At 43.7% G+C, this 26,167-nt stretch overlaps 3 protein-coding genes across 3 annotated transcripts; 2 read left to right on the top strand and 1 right to left on the bottom strand.

Moving 5' to 3' along the window:
- Window positions 1–11,025: 11,025 nt before the first annotated feature.
- LOC141040808 (uncharacterized) lies at window positions 11,026–13,525 on the top strand. The gene is made up of 3 exons (XM_073506926.1): window positions 11,026–11,273; window positions 11,547–13,216; window positions 13,311–13,525. The coding sequence occupies exons 1-3, from the start codon at window positions 11,026–11,028 to the stop codon at window positions 13,442–13,444; spliced, it is 2,052 nt and encodes a 683-aa protein (XP_073363027.1). The 3' UTR covers window positions 13,445–13,525.
- Window positions 13,526–13,890: 365 nt separating this feature from the next.
- On the top strand, window positions 13,891–15,274 carry LOC109782178 (uncharacterized). Its single transcript, XM_020340782.4, has 2 exons — window positions 13,891–14,589; window positions 14,660–15,274. Exons 1-2 carry the CDS (start codon window positions 13,945–13,947, stop codon window positions 15,143–15,145), a joined length of 1,131 nt encoding a protein of 376 aa, XP_020196371.3. The 5' UTR covers window positions 13,891–13,944; the 3' UTR covers window positions 15,146–15,274.
- Window positions 15,275–15,893: 619 nt separating this feature from the next.
- On the bottom strand, window positions 15,894–17,544 carry LOC109738508 (uncharacterized). Its single transcript, XM_020297596.4, has 3 exons — window positions 17,476–17,544; window positions 17,212–17,355; window positions 15,894–16,576 (listed from the first exon to the last, which is right to left on the bottom strand). Exons 1-3 carry the CDS (start codon window positions 17,542–17,544, stop codon window positions 16,019–16,021), a joined length of 771 nt encoding a protein of 256 aa, XP_020153185.2. The 3' UTR covers window positions 15,894–16,018.
- Between the last annotated feature and the right edge of the window lie 8,623 nt (window positions 17,545–26,167).

Genomic DNA, 26,167 nt, shown 5'->3' with positions numbered 1-26,167 from the left:
TCCACAGTTGAGCTAACTTGAAGTCTACTTTGCAGCGGCATTTGCTCTGTTGGGTCACATGTCTTCTCCCTCTGGTAGAACGGGCAGTATGGCTTTGATGTTTCTCGCTTTTCTTAAATGAATAGAAGGATTGCTATGATGTACTCCCTTCGTTCCAAAATATAAGTCTTTGTAAAGATTTTAATACGTGACTATATACGGAGCAAAATGAATGAATCTACACTCTAAAATATGTCTACATACATCCGTATGTTGTAGACCATTTGAAATGTCTAAAAAGACTTATATTTCGGAACGGAGGGAGTACCATGCATGTTTTTAATACGGAGTATGTGTTTTGCTCTGCCGACAATGGGACATTCACGAATGGTTACGAGAGGACGAAAAGTGTACTACATTGCCGACTAGGAAAGATGCTATCATGTTCCGCACAAACAGAGGCATGTAATTCTCAAGTTCTCCAAGAAATTCCTCAAAATAAAAAAATTCTCCAAGATGAATTCAATGACCTTGTTCATCTCTGAATCTGACCAAGTATCAAACGCCGCCCAAGCAAAACCAAGTGGTTTAATCAATCCTTAAAAAGGAATAAAAGACACTGATTGAATCAAGCGCCGTGGAAGGAAAGCTGGGTGATATGGACATGGACACAAGTAGCAGCAGCGGGACGCAAGTAGCAGCACCTAGGCAAGAAACATGTCAAGTAAAGAGACTAGAATAGAAGAAAGAGTGTAGCCAGGGGAGCAGTCGTGGTCGGATAGAACCAGATGGGATACAGGTTTAGAGTTTCAGTTACTGTTTGACCAAACACAGCTAGTGCTTATGCTACGTGAGCCTTTAAAACTCAGCCGCACTTGACAACTAGAACTACTTGAAACCAATGCATAAACGAATGACATTGGCTATTAGCTTGTCCACTTGGGGCCACTAAGGCTGACTGAATGACGTGCAAACCTTCTCAACTTGCATCTCTGTTTACCTGAAGGCGCTGGTGCAACCTGATCAGCACCTCGCGAGGGAGTTGACATAGCCACGAGTTACTGATTAGGTTACGCAATTCATGAACCTTTAGCTCTGTAAAAGTCCGAGCAGCTACAGCTTAAGCTACTCATGGTACCTCGAATTCTAGCATAAGAAGTGCTGAAAAATAATCTGGTTGCATCAACAAGATTGGAAGTTGTTGAAAATTTCCCGACACCTTTCATTTCTACGTGTGATCACGATACAAACATGTCAAGCAATATCTAGCATCGTGTTTGGGTGGGAAGGAGAGTTGCATGAGGATGGATCGCCAACTAGAAGAGTGAAGAAGTATGGCATATATGGGTGTCAATGTTTTATACACCTTCCATGACAGGACTAGCTAGGAGTAAGGTACACAACGCGAAAGTAGGTGAGTGGGCTGTGGGATTATCTCCAAAATAAAGTGAGCAGGACTATGCATCAATGATTTCCGGTATCTGACTACATCACCACATATTTTATTTTATTTCGAATTTTGATGAATGAAGTATGTGTAACGATTAGTACTAGAGAACATCGAAGAATATACTTGGAAAAGTAGATGTCTAGAATAAATGTTTACAGATGAGTAGTCATCTCAATTGAGTCTAATGTGTTCATGAGAGTCATTTTTTTTGCAACGTGTAAAGGAAATAAGTTTAGTGCTCTATAACTATAATTTGCCTTTCGAGGGTACACATTTTTCTCCGAGATCTAAAAAAACTACCAAGTGTTTAGCACACTTTGCTGCACAGAAGAATGCTCTGCATGTATGCTCCATTACCAAATCGAATTAACGAGCTATCAAAATATGAGCGTACTAGAGCTAGTTTGTTCTAGAAATGGGAATAAACAGACTGAAGCAACATCAGCTTACAAATATGAGAGAAAACTCTTCAAAATATTGCTTACCGGCCTAGAAATTCATAATAAACTCACAAGCATCTCAACGCCAAAAGAAAAACTCACAAGCATCTCCAAAGAACACAATAAAATGGAGAGTGTGGTTTTTCTACATCCCAGCTCGGTGCACCCATGGTGCGTGGGTGCACCCACGCAAGAAAACACAGCAAAATATTTCAAAAAATTCCGAAACTTTGTGGGAATGATCATCAACAAATGTTATGGGCGCTTGCAAAGTTTGGTGGCCAAATAACATTCGTTGAGCTCTGTACAAAAAAGACAAAATCACTGAAAATTAGTCAAATTGTGAGTGCACTGTTTGAGCAGATTTTGTAAATTTGTCTTTTTGTACAGAGCTCTTGGAATTTTATTTGACCACCAAACTTTGCAAGCTCCCATAACATTTGTTGATCATCATTTCCACGAAGTTTCAGAATTTTTTTGAAGTACTCTGCTATGTTTTCTTGCGTGGGTGCATCGTGGGTGCACCGAAGGTGGGTGCAGCCACTACTTTCCCTAAAATGGAATGGACCTAAGAGAGTAACAACTCACAAGCATCTACATGTGTGTATCAGTATGCATTTGTGTTCTTAAATAAAAAACATAAAAATAATTTGAAGAGTGGCGTAAGATCGAGTGTGGAGGATATTACTTTTTTGTTAAATATAACAAAGCGAAGCATACAACATTTGGCCCGTCATTAAACCGAATCGGTTATTTTATAATCATGTGGTATTGTGGAAAGGAAACAAACTTATAGCAAAAAATATGATAGATCATGGCTGAGCAATAATCACGGATAAAAGTGGCACTTGTGGTAGGTCTAACCCATGTTGATACAAATGTCACTCATGAAACTCTTTTCATGGGGAAAATTGCCTAGCAGACGTGTTCAATGGAGTCCCGAATCTTCTTCAAGAACGAAATTAATAATCAAGTTGTATCACCAATATGAATATTGTTAAAAAAATACGACCCCTTTCATTTCTACGTGTAGTTAAGATCAAACATATAAAGACATATATGGCATTATATTGAGGCGAGAACGAGAGTTGCATGAGGATGGATCACTAGAAGAGGGAAGAGGTGAGCATGATTGCCGAACTCTATTCGAAATAATGGTCTTATCCTTCTGGAAAACCGGCAGTCTCATCGGTTCCCTTTGCATTCCCCGAATAGAAGGGTTGTTATTGTTATGCTATGCGTTGCGTGTTTTTAATACAGAACTACAACATGTACCTACTTTCGGTACGTGTTTTGCTCTGCCGACAACGAGACATTTACAAATGGTAAGGAGAGGACCAAAAATCATGTTCCGCGCAAACAGAGGCATGTGATTCTCGAGTTGCCCACAAAGAGTTCGAAGGTTGTGTCCGTCTCTGAATCTACAGTGAGCATCAATCACAACCCGGAGCAAAATTAGATGGTTTTAATCCTTAAATTGATCTAAAAAGCAATCTTTATATGAACTAAAAAGGAACAAAAAAGACACTGGTTGAACCATGCAGGTGATATGGACCTGGACACAAATCGTAGCAGCGGGACGCAAGTAGTAGCACTTACTCAAGAAACAGATCAAACAAGATAGTAGAACAGAACAGAGTGTAGGCAGAGCGACACCAGTGGTTGGATAGTATTACCTCTAGCACATGGGATGCAGGTTTAGAGTTTTTGGCCAAACGGCAGCTAATGCTTACACTACAGGAGTCTTTAACTCAGCCACACACCTGACAGCTGGAACTACAACACGTCAAAACCAACGAATACACAAATGCCATTGGCTATTAGCTTGTCCACTCTGGCACACTAATCCTGGCTGGACGATGTGCAAATTTTCTGAACTCGCGTCTCTGTTTACCTGAAGGCGCCGGCGTAATCTAGTCACGAGCCTAGGACCGAACTGCTTCAGCGCAACGGGGTCCATGAAGCTTCTTGAGCTCCGTGAAGTCAGAGGAGCTATGACATCAGCATAGAGATCTCCATGAGAGCATTGTGGTACCATGAATTCCGACATAAGAAATGCAGAAAAATAATCTGGTTGCATCAGCAATACTGGATGTTGTTGAAAAATTCCCGACGCCTTTCATTTCTATGCGTGATCAGGATACAAACATGTCAAGCAATATCTAGCATTGTGTTTGGGTGGGATGGAGATTCGCATGCGGATGGATCGCTAACTAGAAGAGTGAAGAAATATGGTATATATGGGTGTCAATGTTTTGTACACCTTACATGATAGGACCAGGAGTAAGGTATACACCGCAAAGGCAGGTGAGCGACTATGAGACTATCTCCAAATAAAGTGGCCAGGACTATGCATCGGTGATTTTCGGTACGTGACCACATTATCATCATCGAGGAGCAGCGCACTCTACGAGCATGTGCGCAACGCTCATGTGACGGCGGGGATGCACAGGCGGCACAGGCGATCATGAACGGGAACGCCGGATATTGTGCGCCATTGGTGTCACTATGACCACGATGCAGGTCCATCCACGACCATCGTCAACCTCACCTCAACCGACGACGGCTAGGTGGCAGACTCCGACGAGGAGAGTAGGACATGATAAACAGCGCTACCTCGTTTCCCATGTGGGCCAGTTCGTGTCCCATGTCTTACTCTTCCTCGCCGGTGATCGCAGCTCCACTTCCCGGGGCTCACGGCTGCCGGACAGGGACAAGGAGGGGAATAACAAGGACTTGGGGGACGGACGCCGGTGCTGATTTAGACTAGGTTAACTTCTGGACGCTTTTGCTTAATGAAATATGTCAAAAATGTAACGAGTGTGGTCCGATTTAATTGAAACCCATCCGGCTTGCATGAAAACCGTCTGGTTTGTACAAATCATGTTTGAAATGTATGTGGTCACAGTTGGATTGCCGCCTCCCGCATCACTGTCTGCGGGTGTACGTGGACGGATACCGTGTCCGTTTTAGGGGTCGACGTTGGAGATGCACTTATATTATTTTAGTCTGCTGATCCATTGGATGTATACTGCATGTTTGTAAATTTTTGTGAGCTACACAAAAAAGGTCATGAAAATACGTGTGTAATTTGTGTAGATGTTATTGAAACTTGAAAGTTGAGTTTTGACCTATTTAAAAAATGGAGTTTTATGGAGGTCAAGTTACAATAGCAATTTCTTGATCTCAGCTGAGTTTTCGCCTACGCATTTCCCGAGACTGCAGTAAGAACACATAAATCAAAGGAACAATCTATATAAAATAACGTGTATTCCCCTCTTCTTTTTGTTGGTATCTTCTATGGCTCTATCTATATAGTTGATGAGAACTATTATATTTGTTCCATACCCTACCAATGTATCTCAATCTTCATCATGTGGAGAACTTAATTTCATTTTGGAAAAGACAACCTTGAATTTCTTTGCCAACCCAAAATTAAGGGTATTACTGCGACACTGCTATTTCACTTGCACACCAACCTGCACACATAATGCACTCATTCAGAAACTCCTTTTTTATGGAACATTTTTTCCTCTAGAAGTAGCGTTTCCTGCCAAAGTGCAACCATTTTCCTCAGTTCAGCTATGGTTGCACTGGTAATGGAGGAATTCAGCCGGTCGTGTCACGTAGTTACCCTCCTGGCCCCGAAGGCCTGAAGTGACCCCTGCCTCCATTCAGCAAGAACCGCATAGATATATGAATTTACACCGACTGACTAACACCGTTGACATCTCCACGGCTGAGCTAACTCGATGTCTACTTTGCTGTGGCGCTTACTTTGTTGGGCCACATGTCTTATCCCTCTGTCGAACGAGCAGTATGGCATCGGTGCCGCTTGCTTTTCTCGAATAGAAGGATTGCTATGATGTGCCATGTGTCTTTTGTATACTGAGCTACCACAAGTATGTCCTTTGGGTACGTGTTTTGCTCTGCCGACAACGGGACGTTTACGAATGGTGATGAGAGGAGGAAGAGAGTACTACATTACCGATCCGGGAGAGATACTACCACGTTCCGCGGAAACAGAGCCATGTGATTCTCAAGTTCTTCAAGAAATTCCGCGAAAGAAAAAATTCTCCAAGAAGAATTCAATGACCTTGCCCCTCTCTGCATCTGAACTAAATATCAAGCGCAGACCCAAGCAAAACCAATTGGTTTAATCAAATCCTTATTAAATAAGTATAAAAGAATAAAGATACGGGTTGATATGGACCGTGGAAGGAAAGCTGGGTGATATGGACCTGAACACAAATAGCAGCAGCGAGAGGCAAGAAGCTGCACCTAGGCAAGAAACAGATCAAGCAAGAGACTCGAACAAAAGAACGGAGTGTAGGCAGGGCAGCAGTAGTGGTTGGATAGTAGCAAAGGGGACAACACAAGTTTAGAGTTTGTTACGGACTGGCCAAACGATGGCGAATGTGCACGCTACAGGAGTCTTTAACTCAACCACACACCCGACAACACGGAGAAACCAATGCATACATGGATGCCATTGACCACTATTAGCTTGTCCACTCAGGGCCCCTAATGTTGACTGCATGACGTGTAAACCTTCGCAACTTGTCTCTGTTCACCTGAAGGGTCGGTGTAACCTGATCAGCAACTCTTGAAGGAGACTTAGCCACAAGCTGCTGATTAGGTTACACAGTCCAAGAAGCTTGAGCTCTATGAAAGTCCGAGCAGCTACAACATCAGCAGATCATCGTGCCTCGAATTCCATCATAAGAAATGCTGAGAAATAATCTGGTTACATTAGCAAGATTGGATGTTGTTGAGAAATTCCTGACACCTTTCATTTCTATGTGTGATCAGGATACAAACATGTCAAGCATTATCTATCATTGTGTTTGGGTGGGAAGGAGAGTCGCATGAGGATGGATCGCTAAGTAGAAGCGTGAAGAGGTATGGTATATATGGGTGTCAATGTTTTGTACATCTTCCATGACAGGATCAGAGTAAGGTATACAACGCAAAAGTAGGTGAGTGGGCTTTGGGAGTATCTCCGAAATAAAGTGATCAGGACGCATCAATGATTTTCCGTACGTGACTACATCACCACATATTTTATTTTATTTCGAATTTTGATGAATGAAGTATGTGTAACAATTAGTGCGAGAGAACATCGGAGAATATTTGGACAACTAGATGTTGAGAATAAATGTTTAAACGATTAGTCATATCAATTGAATCTAATCTGTTCATGAGAGAGTCATTTTCTGCAACATGTAAAGGAAATAAGTTTAGTGCTCTATAATTTGCCTTTTGAGAATACACAACTTTTTTCCAAAAAAAAAACTACAAGTGTTTAGCGCACTTTACTGCACATAAGAGTGTTCCGCAAGCGTGCTCCATTATCAAATCCAATTATTGAGCTTTCAAAATGTGAGCTGACTAGAGCTAGTTTGTTCTAGAAATGGGAATAAACAGTCGGAAGCAACATCAGCTTACAAATATGAGGAAAAAAAACTCTTTAAAATACTCCCTCCGTTCACTGTTATAAGATGGTCTGTCTTTTTTCTTATTCCGATGTATATAGATGTATTTTACTGTGTTTGTGCATCTCCCAGATGCAGAGGCCGGGGGTCATCCTCCTTTTCAAAAAAAAATGTGTTTGTTTATTCATTTCAATCCATATGTAGTTTATATTGAAATATCTAAAACATCTTATATTTGTGAACGAAGGGAGTATCACTTACTGGTCTAGAAATGCATAATAAACTCACGAGCATCTCAATGCCAGAAAAACCTCACAAGCATCTACAAAAAACACAATAAAAAGGAATGGATATAAGAGATAACAACTCATACAATCTCAAGAGCTTGACAGCTTGTTCCCGTTGGTTTTTTTTTGCACTGTATGCAAGAGCTATTGACAGAGTAACACTACACAAAGCTTGATCTCCCCTAAAACCATAGCATCAACATATCGCTTCAGAGTAATTGTACAACTTACAACAAAGAGTAACATCTTGAGACGAATGGCTCAACTCCTACCCTTTTTGGCTACTCCTCAAAAGAATCCGTTTTTGAGGAGTTAAGCAACATCTAACCGAACTCTCAAACTACTAACTCCTAAAAGTTAAGCCCAAAAATCTTCCCCACTCTCTCAATTTTGAGCAGCCGCCACAACTTCTTAGCAAAATATTCCCTCTCCTCTCTCCCACCCGCGACGCCTCCTCTTCCCACCTCCGTCGCAGAATGTCGCCGCTACAGCCATCGGAGGGCCCAATTTTGACGAGAGTTGAACGACCGACCGCCTTCACAACCCTCCCCCCACCACCACTTGAACACGTTGCCGCCCGCGCCAAGGAAGTGACTCGGGACGAAGACCGTTGTGCGGTCTGTCGCATTTTCTGCGATGGTCGGCGGCAAGGCCGCATCGTCAGTGGAGACAACCATCCGCCCTTCGGTTCTTCCTGCCGATGGCAAGGGGACGAGGAAGCCAATGCCGGCGGGCAAGGCCCTCAAGAAGGCAACAACGAAGAAGAGGAATAAGATGCCCACTTTGATGCCTTGTCCATGTCTACTGACTCCGACGTCTTCTCCTCCATCTTCGGGCACTCCCTTCACCTCCTCTGCCGCCACCTACGACCACCTTAGCGGTCAGCGAGGATCATGCCCAACAAGTGTCCGACGCAGTGCCTTTTTTCGAAAAGGGGGGGCTCCCCGGCCTCTGCATGAGAAAGATGCATACGGCCAACTTAAATATATAAGCAAATAGGTTCAACAAAGGTCTTAAAGTCTCAACGAAAGGAAAAAAAGCTCACACAGAGCAGAACAAAGTAAGCATACATAAAGCCACAACCGGCTGGCATAAGAAAGATAGGAAAACTAATTGCCTATCATATTACATGACTGTCATCCTAACCGGTTGAAAATAGCCCGAACTACCATCTCCCACCGCATAGATCCAGTAACCAAACGCTCCCTGGCCTCTGTCTGAGTGAGTAGCGACCACATACGGATCAACGCAGTGGCTCAGAAGATAACCTGCAAAAATGAATATTTGTTGTTCTGTTAAAAACCAAATCATTTCTGCAGTTCTAAACTGCCCACAATAAAGCACATACTCCTACGCGAATGTGTCTCGCTGTTTCGGGATCTATCCCGTTAAGCCACGTCCCAAATAACGTGCTGACAGAATTCGGAGGAGTAATGTTAAACGCTACGTGAACCGTCCGCCATATTTTTTTTGCCAACGGGCAGTCAAGAAAGAGGTGTTTGATGGATTCATCCATATCACAAAAATACATCTTGTAGGTCCTGTCCAGTTGCGTTTTGCCAGGTTGTCCTTAGTTAAAATGACTTGTTTATGCACAAACCACATAAACACTTTAATTTTCAAAGGTACGTTGACTTTCCAAACATGTTTGGAACTAGGAATGGAGTTAGAATTGATAACATCCATATACATGGATTTAACCGTAAACTCTCCAGTCCTAGTAAGCTTTCAGCGCAACTGATCGGGCTGTTGAGAAAGCTGAACCTCCATCAGTCTACTCACAAGATGGATCCAGGTTTCCCAACGGTTTCCGGCTAGCGTCCTCCTGAAGTGAATACTGAGAGGGATGGACTAAAGCACTGTTGCAACGGAATCGTCTCGTCGTTGAACAATGCGATACAGGGACGGATATTGAAGCGCGAGGGGTGTTTCCCCTAGCCAAGTATCCTCCAAAATCTCGTGGTGGTACCATTTCCGACTATAAACTTTGTCCTATTGAAAAAAAAAGATTTAACTCTCATCAGTCCTTTCCAGAAAGGCGAATCCGTCGGCCTCACTGTCACCTGGGACAAAGTTTTGGACTGAAGGTACTTACTACGGAGAATCTGCGCCCATGTGGCCTCCGTTTCTACAGATAACTTATACAGCCACTTACTGAGAACGCATCTGTTCTTGACTTCAAGATTTTCAATGCCAAGACCCCCTTGGTCTTTTGGTCTACAAATAATGTCCCATTTGGCTAGCCTGTATTTTCGCTTTAGTTCGTCACTCTGCCAGAAGAATCGGGATCAACAGAAATCCAGCCTTTTCCTAACTCCATCTGGAATCTCAAAAAAGGACAGGAGAAACATTGGCATACTCGTGAGACCGAATTAATAAGGATTAATCAGCCTCCGTATGACATCATCTTGCCCTTCCAGCAGCTCAGTTTCTTCTCAAATCGATCCTCAATGCATTTCCATTCTCCGTTTGTCAGCTTACGATGGTGAATTGGTATACCCAAATATGTAAAAGGTAAAGCCCCCAATGTAACACAGTGTCTGAAAGGTACAAAAGCATTTTTCATTTTTAGCTAGGGATTTTAGTGATGCAATGCGGCGATGATCGTGTGACATGTCTGTTCTTGATGACTGTAGTGCGGATGAATATGATGTTGCAAGGTTCATGTATCATTTGGATGAGTCACTCATACTCGACCTTGATGACATAAAGATGTCCATGGTCGATGATTGTACGAGGGAGGAAGATCATGAGAGGGAGGAGGATGATCCGGAGTGGAGGAGGTCGGTGATCTTGTGGACAAGGTCAACGAACTAGCGTAGCCAAGAGGAAATTGCTTTGTGCCTTGCTTGGATGAATGGAGCGCTTGATACCTCAGTTGGTACAGGTCAAATGACAGATAGGTTTGAGCAAAGAACTAAAGAGTACTTACTTGAACAATGTGACCGTTCAATTCCCACCGCACTCAGGGCTCTCTTGCCCACAGTGGGGTGTGAACGAAGATCAATGCAAGCGATGGTCTGATTGTCTTGATCAAGTCAATATTAGGCTAACCCACTCAGGCCATTCATCTCGGTCATGTCACATGGGTGAGTCAATTGCAAAAAACCACCACATTTGTGGCTAGGTTTGCAGGAAACTACCAAGTCGTTAATCTGTTGCAAAAAACACCGTAAAATCTCTTAACCCGTTGCAAAAAGCACTGAACAGCCGTTTAGCCTCGTTTGATCTCTTTTCCGACAGGTGGGCCGCGAAAACGCTGACGTGGCGTGCGGACAGGCAAACGGCGGCGTTAGGAAGAAAACGGTCAACACGCCGCGCCGGTCGGTCCGGTTCAGACAGTCCCCCCGCGCCCCTGTCCTGTCTCTCGCCCCGCTCCCCTCTCCTCTCTTGCCCCGCTCCCCTCTCCTCTCTCGCCCTGCTTGCCGCCGGTGATGGCCACCTGGCGTGGCAGTGATGATGGCGGTGACGGTGGTGCTGGCGATGCATCTGGTGGCAGTGGTGCTCCTGCAGATCCAACAGAGGTTTGTGGCAGTTCAAACCCATCTCAGGCTCCGCCTCTTCCACAGCTGCCGTCGCCGTCTTACTGTGTTGAGTACGCGGCGGCGAGGGCATTCGCCAAGGCCGTGAAGGAAGATCCAGAGGGGAGCCATCACTACGCATCCTCCTTCGGCGGTGTCTCGTAAGTTTTCTCTTTCCATACCCCGATTTGGTTTCTAGGGTTCTAAGTGTATGTAGTAGGCACCGTCGCCATTATTGTTGTTGTAGGTTGTTTATGTGGTCAGACATGTAAGTGAAGTGTTTATGTAGTTCTAGGGTTCTAAGTGTATGTAGTAGGCACCTAAACATTAACTGAATTTTTAACTGAATTTTTAACTGAACTTTTAACTGAATTTTGAACTGAAACTATATTTTTAACTGAACTTTTAACTGAATTGCTTTACTTGAACTGTAGATTGAATGATGAAGTGTGGGAAGTCAGATTCCATTTCCATGACAGAGATAATGTTGAAAGAAGCCTAAATGTGGATGATATCACATTTTACAATCTGATTGCACTAATAGAGCTTGAAGGATATGGGATGACAGACTTTATGTATTATGTCAGAGATCCAGGTGTTGGGGTTTCAGGTATGGAAGAACTGACAGATGATGATAAGGTGGAGGAAATGTTGGATGACCTAGTTGTCAAAGGTCAGAAGGTGGTGAACATAACAGTCATCAGAAGTGATGCTCCAAGACCTAGTGATTTGAACATTGGACCAGTTTGTGAGGAGCAGGTTCCATTATCTGAAATAGGTGTGCCAGTGGTGTATGAGATAGATACAGCAGGAGTACTGTTTCCTAGCCCAACAAAGCCACAACAAGTGCCAGTGCAGGTCATTAACACACAGGAGAGTACATTTTTGAAGCAGAAGTGTGCACCAGTAGCAGAATTTGCAATGGAGCAAGACCAAGATCAAGAGCAAATTGAGCAACTGATGGAGCAGAAGAGGAATGAAGAGATTGAGAAGTTCAGGAAAAAGGGGAAAGAAAAAGAGAAATACAAGGCAGCTAAAAGAAAACTTCCAGAGCTAATGGCTGAAGATTTCACTGATAGTGACAGTGACACAGATTTACTAGCAGATGAGGATATAATTGCTAGGCTTGAGGCAATGAAGAAGCATAGAGATGATCCACTTCATCATATTGAAGGGGACACTGATGTGGATGAGCCATATGAAGCAGATGAGGAGGAGGAGGAGGAGAAGGCACCAGAGGAGGAGGAGGAGGAAGGGAGCAGCATAGGAGGAAGTAAAAGAAAGGGGCCAACTACAAGATCTCATTCTAGTTTGGATGAGATTATTGAGGAAGATTGGTTTCCTTCATCTGATGAGGAGAGCAACCCTGGTGACCTAAGTGAGGAGGACAATGATGGGGCTCAAATACCATGTGTGAAGCTTCCAGCTGATAGGAAGAGCAGGGCTAAAAAGAGGAAGCCTAGAGTTTGGTATGATGAGCAAAGGGAGAACCCAGAAGAGCAATTTATGAAGAAGCTTTGTTTCCTAGATGTGACCCAGTTCAGGAGGGCACATCTTAATTTTCACATCTCACAAAATAGGAACCATGCCTTCCACAGGAACTGTCCAGACAGGATTATAGCTGTCCGCAAATTTGAGAATTGTCCATTTTTCATTGCAGCTTCTCAGATAGCACATGAGAAGACATTCTGTATAAAGAAACTGAACTTGCACCACGGCTGCCCAGTAGTAGGAGAGAGCACAAAAGTTACTGCTAAGTGGTTGGCACATGAATGTGAGCAACAGTTGAGGACAGACCCCAACACACCTGTCCAGACTATAATTTCAAACTTGAAGCAAAAGCATGGAATAGAGGTATCTATACATATGGCCTATAGGGCAAGAAAGCTAGCTAAAAATGTAGTCCTAGGAGATCAGAAGGCACAATATCATAGGATAAGGGATTACCTAGAAGCTGTGCTAGAAACCAATCCAGGAAGTAGATGCATTGTCACAACAAAGCACCTGAAACTACATCCAAGCAAAAACCCAAGATTCCATGGCTTGTTCATCTGCCTCAATGCTTGCAAAGAGGGTTTCCTTAATGGTTGCAGACCATTCATAGGTATGTGCACACCTACTAATTAACTAGTGACTCTACATTTATATGTGCACACCCACTAATTTGTTGGTAATCTACTTGTGATCTTGTATGATAGGTGTTGATGGTTGCTTCATAAAGTTGACAACAGGGCAGCAAATCTTGGCTGCCACTAGAAGAGATGGAAACAATAACATATTTCCCATTGCTTTTGCAATAGTGGACAAGGAAAACACAGCAAGCTGGTCTTGATTTCTTACTCAATTAAAATATGCCATTGGTGGTGAGTCAGGCAAGTTTGGCTACTACACTATTATATCTGACAGGAAAAAGGTACTACTATCTCTACTCTAATCATTGCTTGCATTGCTTATTAATTGTCTTTGTTTATTAATTTCATACATGGCATTGTTGTAGTATTCTCAAACTGTAGTTCATTCAAACAGGGCCTTCTTACAGCCATAAACAATGTATTCCCCAATTGCAAACAAAGATTCTGCCTTAGACATATTTATCAGAACTTTCAAACTGCTGGTTTTAGAGGGGAAGAGTTGAAGAAATACATGTATCAGGCAAGTTATTCCTATACTGAGCATGGTTATGTAACTGCAATGGAAGGCATGAAAAAGGAGTGTGAGCCAGCTTGGAAATGGCTATCTAGGATACCAAAACATACATGGTCTAGGCATGCCATGGACAACAATTGCAAAACTGACTTGGTAGTGAACAATATAAGTGAAGTTTTTAACAAGATGATACTTGATGTCAGAGCCAAACCCATTAGAACTATGGTAGATGGGATCAGGACAAAGCTGTTAGTGAAGTTCAATGCAAATAGGACAAAGACTGAGACTGCTAAGTGGCAGATATGCCCAACATATGCTGAGAAGCTAGAGGAAGCAAAACATCATTCTAGGTTTTGTCAGTCTATCAAAGCTGGACCTGATCTCTTCCAGGTGACAAGTGGAGAAAGCACATATGCAGTTAACTTGTTGCTACATACATGTGGTTGTAGGAAGTGGGACATGTGTGGAGTACCTTGCAATCATGGTGTTTCTGCAATCAACAAGGCAAAACTACAGCCAGAAGATTTTGTTCATGATTTCTTCAAGAAACCAATGTATAAGGCAGCTTATAGTCCAATAGTTTTCCCTGTGCCTGGGCCTGATTTGTGGCCAAAGACTAGAACCCCTGACATTGAACCACCAGTGTTCAAAGAAAAGCCAGGAAACAAAGAGACAAAGAGGAGAAAGAGCAAGTTTGAAAAGCCAGCTCCAAAGGATACATCTAGGATGGGAACTATCACTTGTAGCAATTGCAATAGGACTGGGCATAGATACACTAGTTGCAAGCAGGCTCTTAAACCATCCCTAGCTATGAGAATGAACCAGCACCAGGTAACTATTGTTGTAGGTTTTTGTACAATTTCACATACTAGTTTCTAACATTTGTATGCTATAATTTCAGGAAAACAGGAGAGATGATACACCCAGAACTGTATCTGCTCCTGCTCCCATGCCACCAAGGAGAAGTGCTCCTTCTGCTCCTGCTGCTGCTCAAACTGCAGCTCCAGCTCCACCAGCTCCAAGGGCTCCAAGGGTATCAAGGAGAGCTCCTTCTGCTCCTGCTTCAGCTCCCAGTGCACCAAGGAGATCTCCTTCTGCTCCTGCTTCAGCTCCCAGTGCACCAAGGAGAGCTCCTTCTGCTCCTGCTGCAGCTGCTGCTCCTCCTGCTACAAGGGCAACAAAGAAAGCTAAAACTACAAGGACTGCAACTTCTACTGCTGGTGCTGGTCCAAGTTCTACTGCTGGTGCTGGTCCAAGTTCCTCTACTGCTGCTGGGCCAAGAGGAAGAAACAAGTTCATCCCCCCAAGAGTTGCAGGTAGTGGAAGAGTGAGGAAGCCATCCTTTAAGATGTCTGAGTGGTTCAACTGTTCTCAAGGGAGCAGGTGAAGTTGTGTTAATTTGTGGTCAAAACTTGTGTTGCTTCTGGTTGTCATGAGTACTTTCATGTTCTAAACATGTTCTAAACATCTTTATTCTGGTTGTCATGAGTACTTTCATGTAAGGTACCTAGTGGACTTGTTGGTCTGTGGTGAGCTGATGATGTTCAAGACATCTTTATTTTGGTTGAGTACTTTCTGGTTAGTTGTGGCTCCTAATTTTCTTATTGTTTGCTAATAAGTGTGATGACCTAATATGATCATCTAGGGTGCCTCGGCGTCGACGGCATCCACGATAACCTAATATGATCATCTAGGGTGCCTCGGCGTCGACGGCATCCACGATAACCTAATATGATCATCTAGGGTGCCTCGGCGTCGACGGCATCCACGATAACCTAATATGATCATCTAGGGTGCCTCGGCGTCGACGGCATCCACGATAACCTAATATGATCATCTAGGGTGCCTCGGCGTCGACGGCATCCACGATAACCTAATATGATCTTCTAGGGTGCCTCGGCGTCGACGGCATCCACGATAACCTAATATGATCTTCTAGGGTGCCTCGGCGTCGACGGCATCCACGATAACCTAATATGATACATATCCTCATTCCATCATTTAGGGTGCCATAGTTAACATCAATGACATAGTTAACATCATGACAGTATCCAACAACTCTAGTTAACATCATGACAGTATCCAACAACTCTAGTTAACAACATAGTTAACATCATGACGCCATAGTTCAAAGCTTACAAGACATAGTTCAAGGCTACACCCTACTTCAAATACTGCAAACTGCCACTAGTTCACACATTACAAGCCATAGTTCAATGCTTGAAACCTAAGATAATGACCCACATGGTCAGATTACAAATCACTCTTCATCGCAAATATCCTTGATGTCCTTCAGCTTTCTCTTGTTCTTGTCACTAGCTTTGACAAGATCAGCAATGTGAAACTCCAAATCCCTCCTCTCAGTGCTCAACTTTTCCTTCTCCTTCAAATGAGCAAACTTCAGATTCCTAATCACATTACCTTGGGCAACCTGAATGCTCTTCAACTGGTCAACCTTTTGCTTCAGTTCTTTGTTCTCAGCATCCATTGCACCCAGCTGTTCCTTCAAAGCTGAAATATTGTTGTCCAAAGGAGGAGTGATCTCCTCATGTTCACCTTGTTGGACTTCATTTTCCTTGGGAATATTGTCCTGGGTATCAAGTAGGTTGTTCACATCCTCAACAAGCTTCTCATAAGTCTCCTGTAGCTTGTTCTTCTGTGATGTGAGATTGTGGACAAGTGATGAATGTTCCAGACATGCCATCCTATTAGCACGCTGGCAATCCTCATACAAAAGCCATAGTTTGTGAAGAGCATTCTGCAGATGCTCTGGCCACTCCTCATCTACCCAATGAACAACACCACAACTGCTTGCTTCCTGCAAAACAACAAGTACAAATGCATTTACTTCCTTTTTCACTTCACTTCTATTCTGGCCACTCCTCATCTACCCAATGAACAACACCACAACTGCTGGCAATTCTATTCAGTCTATTAGCAAACAACAAGTACAAGTACAAAACAACTATAGTATACTGCACATGCACAATTCAGCTCAACTCTGAATTTATATTTGAATTTTTAACAGCATACTACACTGAATTTACTTCATTTATACCTTAATTTTTAACAGCACAATACAATTCAGTTCAATTCATTTACTTCATTTATATCTATGAATAATGCACTATGATACTTTTTAACAGCACAATTTACTTCACTCAGTCACTATGGATACCTTAATTTTATATCTTTGTACTTAATTTTTAATAGCACAATTTAATTCATTTACTTCATTTATATCACTGTGGTGTTGTTCATTTATATGTATGAACAATTCATTTACTTCACTCAGTCACTATGGTATGGTACATGACAGTACCTTTAACTAAACTACTAGGTGAACAGTGAACATGAACAATGAACAGTGAACATGAACAATGAACAGTGCATATGAACAATTTATAGTTTCTTCACAAAATGAGCAAACTACAGATTTTTGCTAGCACTCACATCAAGTCCACAGGCAATGAACCTCCTCCCAGTGCTAATCCCTTCGAAGCAAACATGCCTCTTCGCCGGCTGGCCATGCTCACACATCACCATCACCTCATCATCAACACCAGAGTAGTTCGGGTCCTCGATTGTAGCCGGGATCTACATCAACAAAAAAACGCACAAAATCCATCTCACGGGTTCAAATCGAGCAGGAAAAACAAAATCCCCAAACCGAAACCCTTGCTCAAAGAACCCTAGCTACGAGTTCAAATCACTGACCTTGATAGGGGAGCCGCCTGAAGAGTACTCGTAGCCCGATTCCTCCCTGTCGTCGCTCCACGAAACCATGGCGGACGGCGGCCAGCTGGCTTCTCACCGACGGCGACCAGAGCCAGAGAGAGGAGGCAGAGGAGAGGGGCGAGAGAGAGAGAGAGGGCGCGGGGCATCTGTCTGGCGAGCACCGACAGGACCGACCGCGCGGCGTGTTGACCGTTTTCTTCCTAACGGCGCCGTTTGCCTGTCCGCACGCCACGTCAGCGTTTTCGCGGCCCACCTGTCGGAAAAGAGATCAAACAAGGCTAAACGGCTGTTCAGTGCTTTTTGCAACGGGTTAAGAGATTTTACGGTGTTTTTTGCAACAGATTAACGACTTGGTAGTTTCCTGCAAACCTAGCCACAAATGTGGTGGTTTCTTGCAATTGACTCCACATGGGTGTTTGGTTTGAGCTCAGGTAGGCCTACTAAATATTTGGCTAGCCAATATTTTGGTCAAGCTTTTATTTATCCATGAGTCGACTAACACTGGCTAGAAAAATGAAGTAGAGTTGCCAAATTGTCATTTGCAGACCAAAATATTGGCAACCATCTAGACAAACACCAAAAACCTGACCATGACTACAGAAGTATCGGCCACCATTTAACTCCTAAGTCTACTTTCTAGTGGCATGTGCTTCACTAGGCCACCGCCCTCTCCCGGCAAACGGGCAGTCTTTGCTATTATGCCGTGCGATGCGTGTTTTAAATACAGAGCTACCACATGTACGTGATTTGCTCTGCCGGCAGTGAGGCCTTTACAAAAGGGGTACTATCACATTCCACGCAAACAGAGATGTGTTTCTCCAGTTCCCCATATGGCCAGGAACGAACTACTTCAGGGCAACAGATCCACAATGATCAAGCTCCGCTTTAGTTCAGAGAGCTAGTGCCTCGTCAACACACTCTGGGTTTCACATTCCAGCACAAGAAAGGCTGAACAATACTGCAAAGGTCGTCAAAAGATCCAAGAGTAACCACACCAAATTTCAGGTACGCAAAATGCCTTGTGAATAATGAAGAGGTCGTTGCCTCTTTTATGCAGATTATATGCCCTAAAAGCTATATAACCAAATAAAATGTACTGCTTAGAAGACAGGAGAAATGAAATGGGTTTCAGAAACATCGGCAATGCTAGAACTAGGTTGCTAATTTTATTCCATGCGGTTTCGAAATTTCCTGTGCAACCAAAATGACCGTCTTGAATCGTGCCACGCAAAACAGCAAGTTCAGTCAAATTCCAAAGGTGGATGTTGTATAAAATCCAGTGAATGATCGTTGGGAGAAACTGATGGGCAGCACCTTCAGCCTACATCAAGTCAAAATTTTATTTGTAAGTAGTCCTCAAAAAGAAAAGGAAAGTGGCAAATTCTCGGTGCCGCTTGCTTTTCTCGAATAGAAGGATTGCTATGGTGCCATGTGTGTTTTGAATACGGAGCTGCCACAAGTATGTGCTTGAAGGACGTCAAGCACAAGTATGTGCTTTGGGTATGTGTTTTGCTCTGCCGACAATGGGACATTTATGAATGGTGACGAGAGGACGAAACGTGTACTACATTGCCAATCCAGGAGATATACATACAGAGGCATGTGATTCTAAAGTTATCCAAGAAATTCCTCAAAATAAAAAAGTTTCCCAAGAAGAATTCAGAACCTTTTCCCTCTCTAAATCTGGACTAAGTATCAAGTGCGGCCCCAAGCAAAACCAACTGGTTTAATCAATCCTGAAAATGAAATAAAAGACATTGGTTGAATGAAGCACTGTGGAAAGAAAGCTGGGTGATATGAACCTGGACACATAGCAGCAGTGGGACGCAAGTAGTAGCACTTAGGAAAGAAATAGATAAAACAAGAGACTAGAAAAGAACAGAGTTTAGGCACGACAACAGTAGTGGTTGGACAACAAAAGGGATAGTAGTCAAATTTAGAGTTTGTTACGGATTGGCCAAATGACATATACGTTTTACGCTACAGGAGTCTTGAACTCAGCCACACACCCGGTAGCTAGAACTACAACACGTCGAAACCAATGCATACACGAATGCCATTGGCTATTAGCTATCCACTGGGGGCCACTAATCCTGGTTGGATAACATGCAAACCTTCTCAACTCGCGTCTCTAATTTACTTGAAGGCGCCGGTGTAAACCAGATCGTAGCTCGTGAAGGGGTTGACATAGCCACGAGTTGCTGATTAGGTTACACAGTCCAAGATGCTTGAGCTCTGTAAAAATCTGAGCAGCTACAACATCAGTAGATCATCGTACCTCGAATCCTAGCATAAGAAATGCTGAGAAATAATTTGGTTGCATTAGCAGGATTGGATGTTGTTGAAATATTCCCGACACCTTTCATTTCTATGTTGGATCAGGATACAAACATGTCAAGGAATATCTAGCATTGTGTTTGGCTTGGAAGGAGGGTCGCATATGGATCGATCGCTAAGTAGAAGAGTGAAAAAGTATGGTATATATGAGTGTCTTTGTTTTGTACTCCCTCCGTTCACTCTTGTAAGACCGTCTATACATTTAAGACAACACCCAAAACAATTCAATTTCAGCTGCCTAAAACGTCTTATAAAAGTGAACAAAGGGAGTACATCTTCCATGACATGACCAGGAGTAAGATATACAACACAAAAGTAGGTGAGTGGGCTATGGGAGTATCCCCAAAATAAAGTGAGCAGGACTATGCATCAATGATTTTCGGTACGTGACCACATCACCACGTATTATCTTTTATTTTTAAATTTGATGAATGAAGTATGTGTAACAATTAGTGTGAGAGAACATCGAAGAATACTTGGAAAACAAGAGGTTCAGAATAAATATTTACAAACGATTAGTCATATCAATCAAGTCTAACTGTTCATGAGAGAGAGTCAATTTTTGTAACGTGTAAAGGAAATAAGTTTAGTGCTCTATAATTTGCCCTCTGACAATACATGATTTTTCCAAGATCTAAAAAAACTACAGGTGTTTAGCGTGCTTTGCCACGTGGAAGAATGTTCTGCGTGTATCCTCCATTATCAAATCCAAATAATGACCTTTCAAAATAACTAAGACTTTAGGTCTGCAAGGGTTTAGAATTTCTTGTGTGTTTTTTTCTTTTCTCTTCTTCCGGTGATTTACAATAGACTGACGCGTGTGTGGGAAAGTTCCTGGGGTTGTTCCTTTTTCTATCGTGGGCGTTTCTGGCCAAACGGCAGCTACTTCTTACGCTACAAAGAGTCTTTAACTCAGCCACACACTTGACAGCTTAAACTACAACACGTCGAAACCAATGTATACACAAATGCCATTGGTTGGACGATGTGCAAATTTTCTCAACTCGCGTCCCTGAAGGGTTGTCTTTTAACCTAGTCATCGGCCATGCTCATGGCATTAGGATAGCCTAGGACTGAACTGCTTCAGCGCAACGCAATCCATGAAGCTTCTTGAACTCCGTGAAGTCCGAGGAGCTACGACTTGTGCATATCGTGCTACCTCGAACCCCATCAGAAGAAATGCTGAAAAATAATATGGTAGCGTCAGCAAGATTCGGTATTGTTGAAAAATTCCCGGCACCTTTCATTTCTATGTGTGATCAGGATACAAACATGTCAAGCAATATCTAGCATTGTGTTTGGGTGGGAAAGAGAGTCGCATGCATGAGGATGTATCGCTAAGTAGAAGAGTGAAGAAGAAGTATGGTATATATGGGCGTCAATGTTTTGTACACCTTACATGACAGGACTAGGAGTAAGGTATACAACCCAAAGGTAGGTGAGTGGGCTGTGGGACTATCTCCAAAATAAAGTACTGACCAGGACTATGAGGGAGGCGCTTTGGCTCTCAGACTCATCGTTCCGTCCCGGTGCAGACTCACGTTACGCCGCCTCAGCCCGTGCATGTGGGCGATGGTAGTGCGGATGTTGCTCGGTTACCGGTTGACCGCGGCGGTAATGGACCACCTAGGGGTCAATGGGGTGATGATGGATACAACGCTTACGGGGATGGCCAACATCGCGGCTCGTCGTCGGCAGGCGGCGGGCGCGGCTACGCTTGGCAGAGTGATGGTTCAGCTGAAAGACCTTTTTATGGCCCCCCGGGGGGTTTTGTCGAGGGGGCATCTGGCCCAGATCACCGGCAGCGAGGTGGCTACCGAGGTCATCGTGGAGGTCGCGGTGGTAGGAACCGCTACCGCCAACCTCCTCCGCCTATCGTGGTGGAGCCGACGACATCTTCGGAGGTGGATGCTACTGGTCAGACGCGGGAGTTGTCCGGTCAGGCTATGGAGGTGGTGACCGCGCTGGCTAATGCTGAGGTGCCTGCGACTGAGCCCTGGGAGCAGGTGCTGTCGGTGCCGCTGACATGTCTGATGTGGATAGAGCCTCCAAGTGGGCTCGTAAAAAGGAGAAGATGTTATGTTATCGCTGTGGTGAGAGGGGCCACTTTTGCTGAATGTGTGACTGAGCTTTGTGATACCTGCCTCAAGCCTGCACATGACACGGGGGAGTGCCCGGTTCTGCGTGATTAGATGCCGAGTATTACCATTTATGGAATCTATTGTGCTGAGCTGATGTTTTTTGAGTCTCCCAGTGCGAGGGAGATCCCTCAGGAACCCCAGAGCACGACCGCGGGAATTGTCAAAGCCACGAAAGGTGATGTTTCTGAGGCACAGATTATGCACAGGCTCAGTGAGTTAGCCCCAGATGATTTTCAGTGGGAGCTTACTCGTCTCGAGGCTAATACATTTAAGGTTGATTTTCCCACTTCAGAGGATTTGGAGCGTCTTCTGAGTTTTGGGTTATGCAGAGTACCTGGCACACAGTGCATCCTCGAGTTCCATGAGTGGAAGAAGGTAGAGCCACAGGGCAAGCCTCTCACTCAGGTATGGCTACGATTCTCACGGGCTCCATCAAAGCCGCTTCAGGATGCTCGGGTTGTTGCTAGTTTGGGGATATTGGTCGGGAAGATAGAGAGGGTGGATATGGCCTTCACCAGAGCTAACGAGGTGGCCCGACTGTTGGTGAGTGTCCTAGACATTGAGTTCGTGCCTGATGTGGTTAAGTGGACTTATTGGGGCCAGGTGTTTAACCTTGAGATTGAGTTTGAGGATATAGATCTCTTTGTTGAGGCTCTGGCAGGGACGGATGTGGATATGCATGATAAGGATGATGGATCGGGTAATACGGATGCGCGAGAGGAGGCTACTGGGCATGAGTTGTCCAAGGGCCCGGATTCCACCTCGCAGACGCCCGGTGTTGGGGAACGTAGTAATTTCAAAAAAATTCATACGCACACGCAAGATCATGGTGATGCATAGCAACGAGAGGGGAGGGTGTTGTACACGTACCCTCGTAGACTGAAAGCGGAAGCGTTAGCACAACGCGGTTGATGTAGTCGTACATCTTCACGATCCGACCGATCAAGTACCAAACGCACGGCACCTCCGAGTTCTGCACATGTTCAACTCGATGACGTCCCTCGAACTCCGATCCAGCCGAGCTTTGAGGGAGAGTTCCGTCAGCACGACGGCGTGGTGACGATGATGATGCTCTACCGACGCAGGGCTTCGCCTAAGCACCGCTACGATATTATCGAGGTGGATTATGGTGGAGGGGGGCACCGCACACGGCTAAGAGATCAAGAGATCAATTGTTGTGTCTATGGGGTGCCCCCCTCCTCCGTATATAAAGGGAGAGGGGAGGAGGAGAGGGCCGGCCAAGGGGAGGAGGCGCGCCCAAGGGGGGCAATCCTACTCCAAGTAGGATTCCCCCCTCTTTCCTAGTAGTAGGAGTAGGAGTCAAGGAAAGGGGAGAGAGAAGAGAAGGAAGGAGGGGGCGCAGCCCCTCCCCCTAGTCCAATTCGGACTAGGCCTTGGGGGGCGCCCAACCTCTACTCTCTCTCTTTCCCCTAAAGTCCAATAAGGCCCATATACTCCCCGACGAATTCCCGTAACTCTCCGGTACTCCGAAAAATACCCGAATCACTCAGAACCTTTCCGATGTCCGAATATAGTCGTCCAATATATCGATCTTTACGTCTCGACCATTTCGAGACTCCTCGTCATGTCCCCGATCTCATCCGGAACTCCGGACTACCTTCGGTACATCAAAACACATAAATTCATAATATAACCGTCATCGAACTTTAAGCGTACGGACCCTACGGGTTCGAGAACAATGTAGACATGACCGAGACACGTCTCTGGTCAATAACCAATAGCGGAACCTGGATGCTCATATTGGCTCCCACATATTCTATGAAGATCTTTATCGGTCAAACCGCATAACAACATACATTGTTCCCTTTGTCATCGGTATGTTACTTGCCCGAGATTCGATCGTCGATATCTCAATACCTAGTTCAATCTCGTTACCGGGAAGTCTCTTTACTTGTTCCGTAATACATCATCCCGCAACTAACTCATTACTTACAATGCTTGCAAGGCTTATAGTGATGTGCATTACTGAGTGGGCCCAGATATACCTCTCCGACAATCGGAGTGACAAATCCTAATCTCGAAATACGCCAACCCAACAAGTACCTTCGGAGACACCTGTAGAGCACCTTTATAATCACCCAGTTACGTTGTGACGTTTGGTAGCACACAAAGTGTTCCTCCGGTAAACGGGAGTTGCATAATCTCATAGTCATAGGAACATGTATAAGTCATGAAGAAAGCAATAGCAGAATACTAAACGATCAAATGCTAAGCTAACGGAATGGGTCAAGTCAATCACATCATTCTCCTAATGATGTGATCCCGTTAATCAAATGACAACTCATGTCTATGGCTAGGAAACATAACCATCTTTGATCAACGAGCTAGTCAAGTAGAGGCATACTAGTGACACTCTGTTTGTCTATGTATTCACACAAGTATTATGTTTCCGGTTAATACAATTCTAGCACGAATAATAAACATTTATCATGAAATAAGGAAATAAATAATAACTTTATTATTGCCTCTAGGGCATATTTCCTTCAGTCTCCCACTTGCACTAGAGTCAATAATCTAGATCACATCGCCATGTGATTTAACATCAATATTTCACATCACCATGTGATTAACACCCATAGTTCACATCGTCATGTGACCAACACCCAAAGGGTTTACTAGAGTCAATAATCTAGTTCACGTCGCTATGTGATTAACACCCAAAAAGTAGTAAGGTGTGATCATGTTTTGCTTGTGAGAGAAATTTAGTCAACAGGTCTGCCATATTCAGATCCGTATGTATTTTGCAAATTTCTATGTCTACAATGCTCTGCACGGAGATACTTTAGCTAATTGCTCCCACTTTCAATATGTATCCAGATGAAGACTTAGAGTCATCTGGATCAGTGCCAAAACTTGTATCGACGTAACCCTTTACGACGAACCTTTTGTCACCTCCATAATCGAGAAACATATCCTTATTCCACTAAGGATAATTTTGACCGTTGTCCAGTGATCTACTCCTAGATCACTATTGTACTCCCTTGCCAAAATCAGTGTAGGGTATATAATAGATTTGGTACATAGCATGGCATACTTTATAGAACCTATAGCTGAGGCATAGGGAATGACTTTCATTCTCTTTCTATCTTCTGCCGTGGTCGGGCTTTGAGTCTTACTCAATTTCACACCTTGTAACACAGGCAAGAACTCTTTCTTTGACTGTTCCATTTTGAACTACTTCAAAATCTTGTCAAGGTATGTACTCATTGAAAAAACTTATCAAGCGTTTTGACCTATCTCTATAGATCTTGATGCTCAATATGTAAGCAGCTTCACCGAGGTCTTTCTTTGAAAAAATCCTTTCAAACACTCCTTTATGCTTTGCAGAATAATTCTACATTATTTCCGATCAACAATATGTCATTCACATATACTTATCAGAAATGTTGTAGTGCTCCCACTCACTTTTTTGTGAATATAGGCTTCACCGTAAGTCTGTATAAAACTATATGCTTTGATCAACTCATCAAAGCGTATATTCCAACTCCGAGATGCTTGCACCAGTCCATAGATGGATCACTGGAGCTTGCACATTTTGTTAACACCTTTAGGATCGACAAAACCTTCTGGTTGCATCATATACAACTCTTCTTTAATAAATCCATTAAGGAATGCAGTTTTGTTTATCCATTTGCCAGATTTCATAAAATGCGGCAATTGCTAACATGATTCGGATAGACTTAAGCATAGATACGAGTGAGAAACTCTCATCGTAGTCAACACCTTGAACTTGTCGAAAACCTTTTGCGACAATTCTAGCTTTGTAGATAGTAACAGTACTATCAGCGTCCGTCTTCCTCTTGAAGATCCATTTAATCTCAATGGCTCGCCGATCATTGGGCAAGTTGATCAAAGTCCATACTTTGTTCTCATACATGGATCCCATCTCAGATTTCATGGCCTCAAACCATTTTGCGGAATCTAGGCTCACCATCGCTTCATCATAGTTCATAGGTTCGTCATGGTCTAGTAACATAACCTCCAGAACAGGATTACCGTACCACTCTGGTGTGGATCTTACTCTGGTTGACCTACGAGGTTCAGTAACAACTTGATCTGAAGTTTCATGATCATCATCATTAACTTCCTCACTAATTGGTGTAGGTGTCACAGGAACCGGTTTCTGTGATGAACTACTTTCCAATAAGGGAGCAGGTATAGTTACCTCATCA

Source organism: Aegilops tauschii, chromosome 2, assembly GCF_002575655.3.
Source record: "Aegilops tauschii subsp. strangulata cultivar AL8/78 chromosome 2, Aet v6.0, whole genome shotgun sequence".
Classification (NCBI taxonomy): Eukaryota; Viridiplantae; Streptophyta; class Magnoliopsida; order Poales; family Poaceae; genus Aegilops; species Aegilops tauschii.
This window is presented reverse-complemented; position numbering and strand designations above follow the sequence as displayed.

Bases quoted from the DNA above. Each gene is read 5' to 3' on its own strand.
- LOC109782178 (XM_020340782.4), top strand. From the start codon at position 13,945: ATGATACTTGATGTCAGAGCCAAACCCATTAGAACTATGGTAGATGGG. The intron at 14,590-14,659 runs GTAACTATTGTT...CTATAATTTCAG, and splicing joins TGAGAATGAACCAGCACCAG to GAAAACAGGAGAGATGATAC.
- LOC109738508 (XM_020297596.4), bottom strand. From the start codon at position 17,544: ATGGTTTCGTGGAGCGACGACAGGGAGGAATCGGGCTACGAGTACTCT. The intron at 17,356-17,475 runs GTCAGTGATTTG...TTGTTGATGTAG, and splicing joins CAGGCGGCTCCCCTATCAAG to ATCCCGGCTACAATCGAGGA. The intron at 16,577-17,211 runs GTGAGTGCTAGC...GTTGTTTTGCAG, and splicing joins TCATTGCCTGTGGACTTGAT to GAAGCAAGCAGTTGTGGTGT.
- LOC141040808 (XM_073506926.1), top strand. From the start codon at position 11,026: ATGGCCACCTGGCGTGGCAGTGATGATGGCGGTGACGGTGGTGCTGGC. The intron at 11,274-11,546 runs GTAAGTTTTCTC...CTTGAACTGTAG, and splicing joins TCCTCCTTCGGCGGTGTCTC to ATTGAATGATGAAGTGTGGG. The intron at 13,217-13,310 runs GTATGTGCACAC...CTTGTATGATAG, and splicing joins TGGTTGCAGACCATTCATAG to GTGTTGATGGTTGCTTCATA.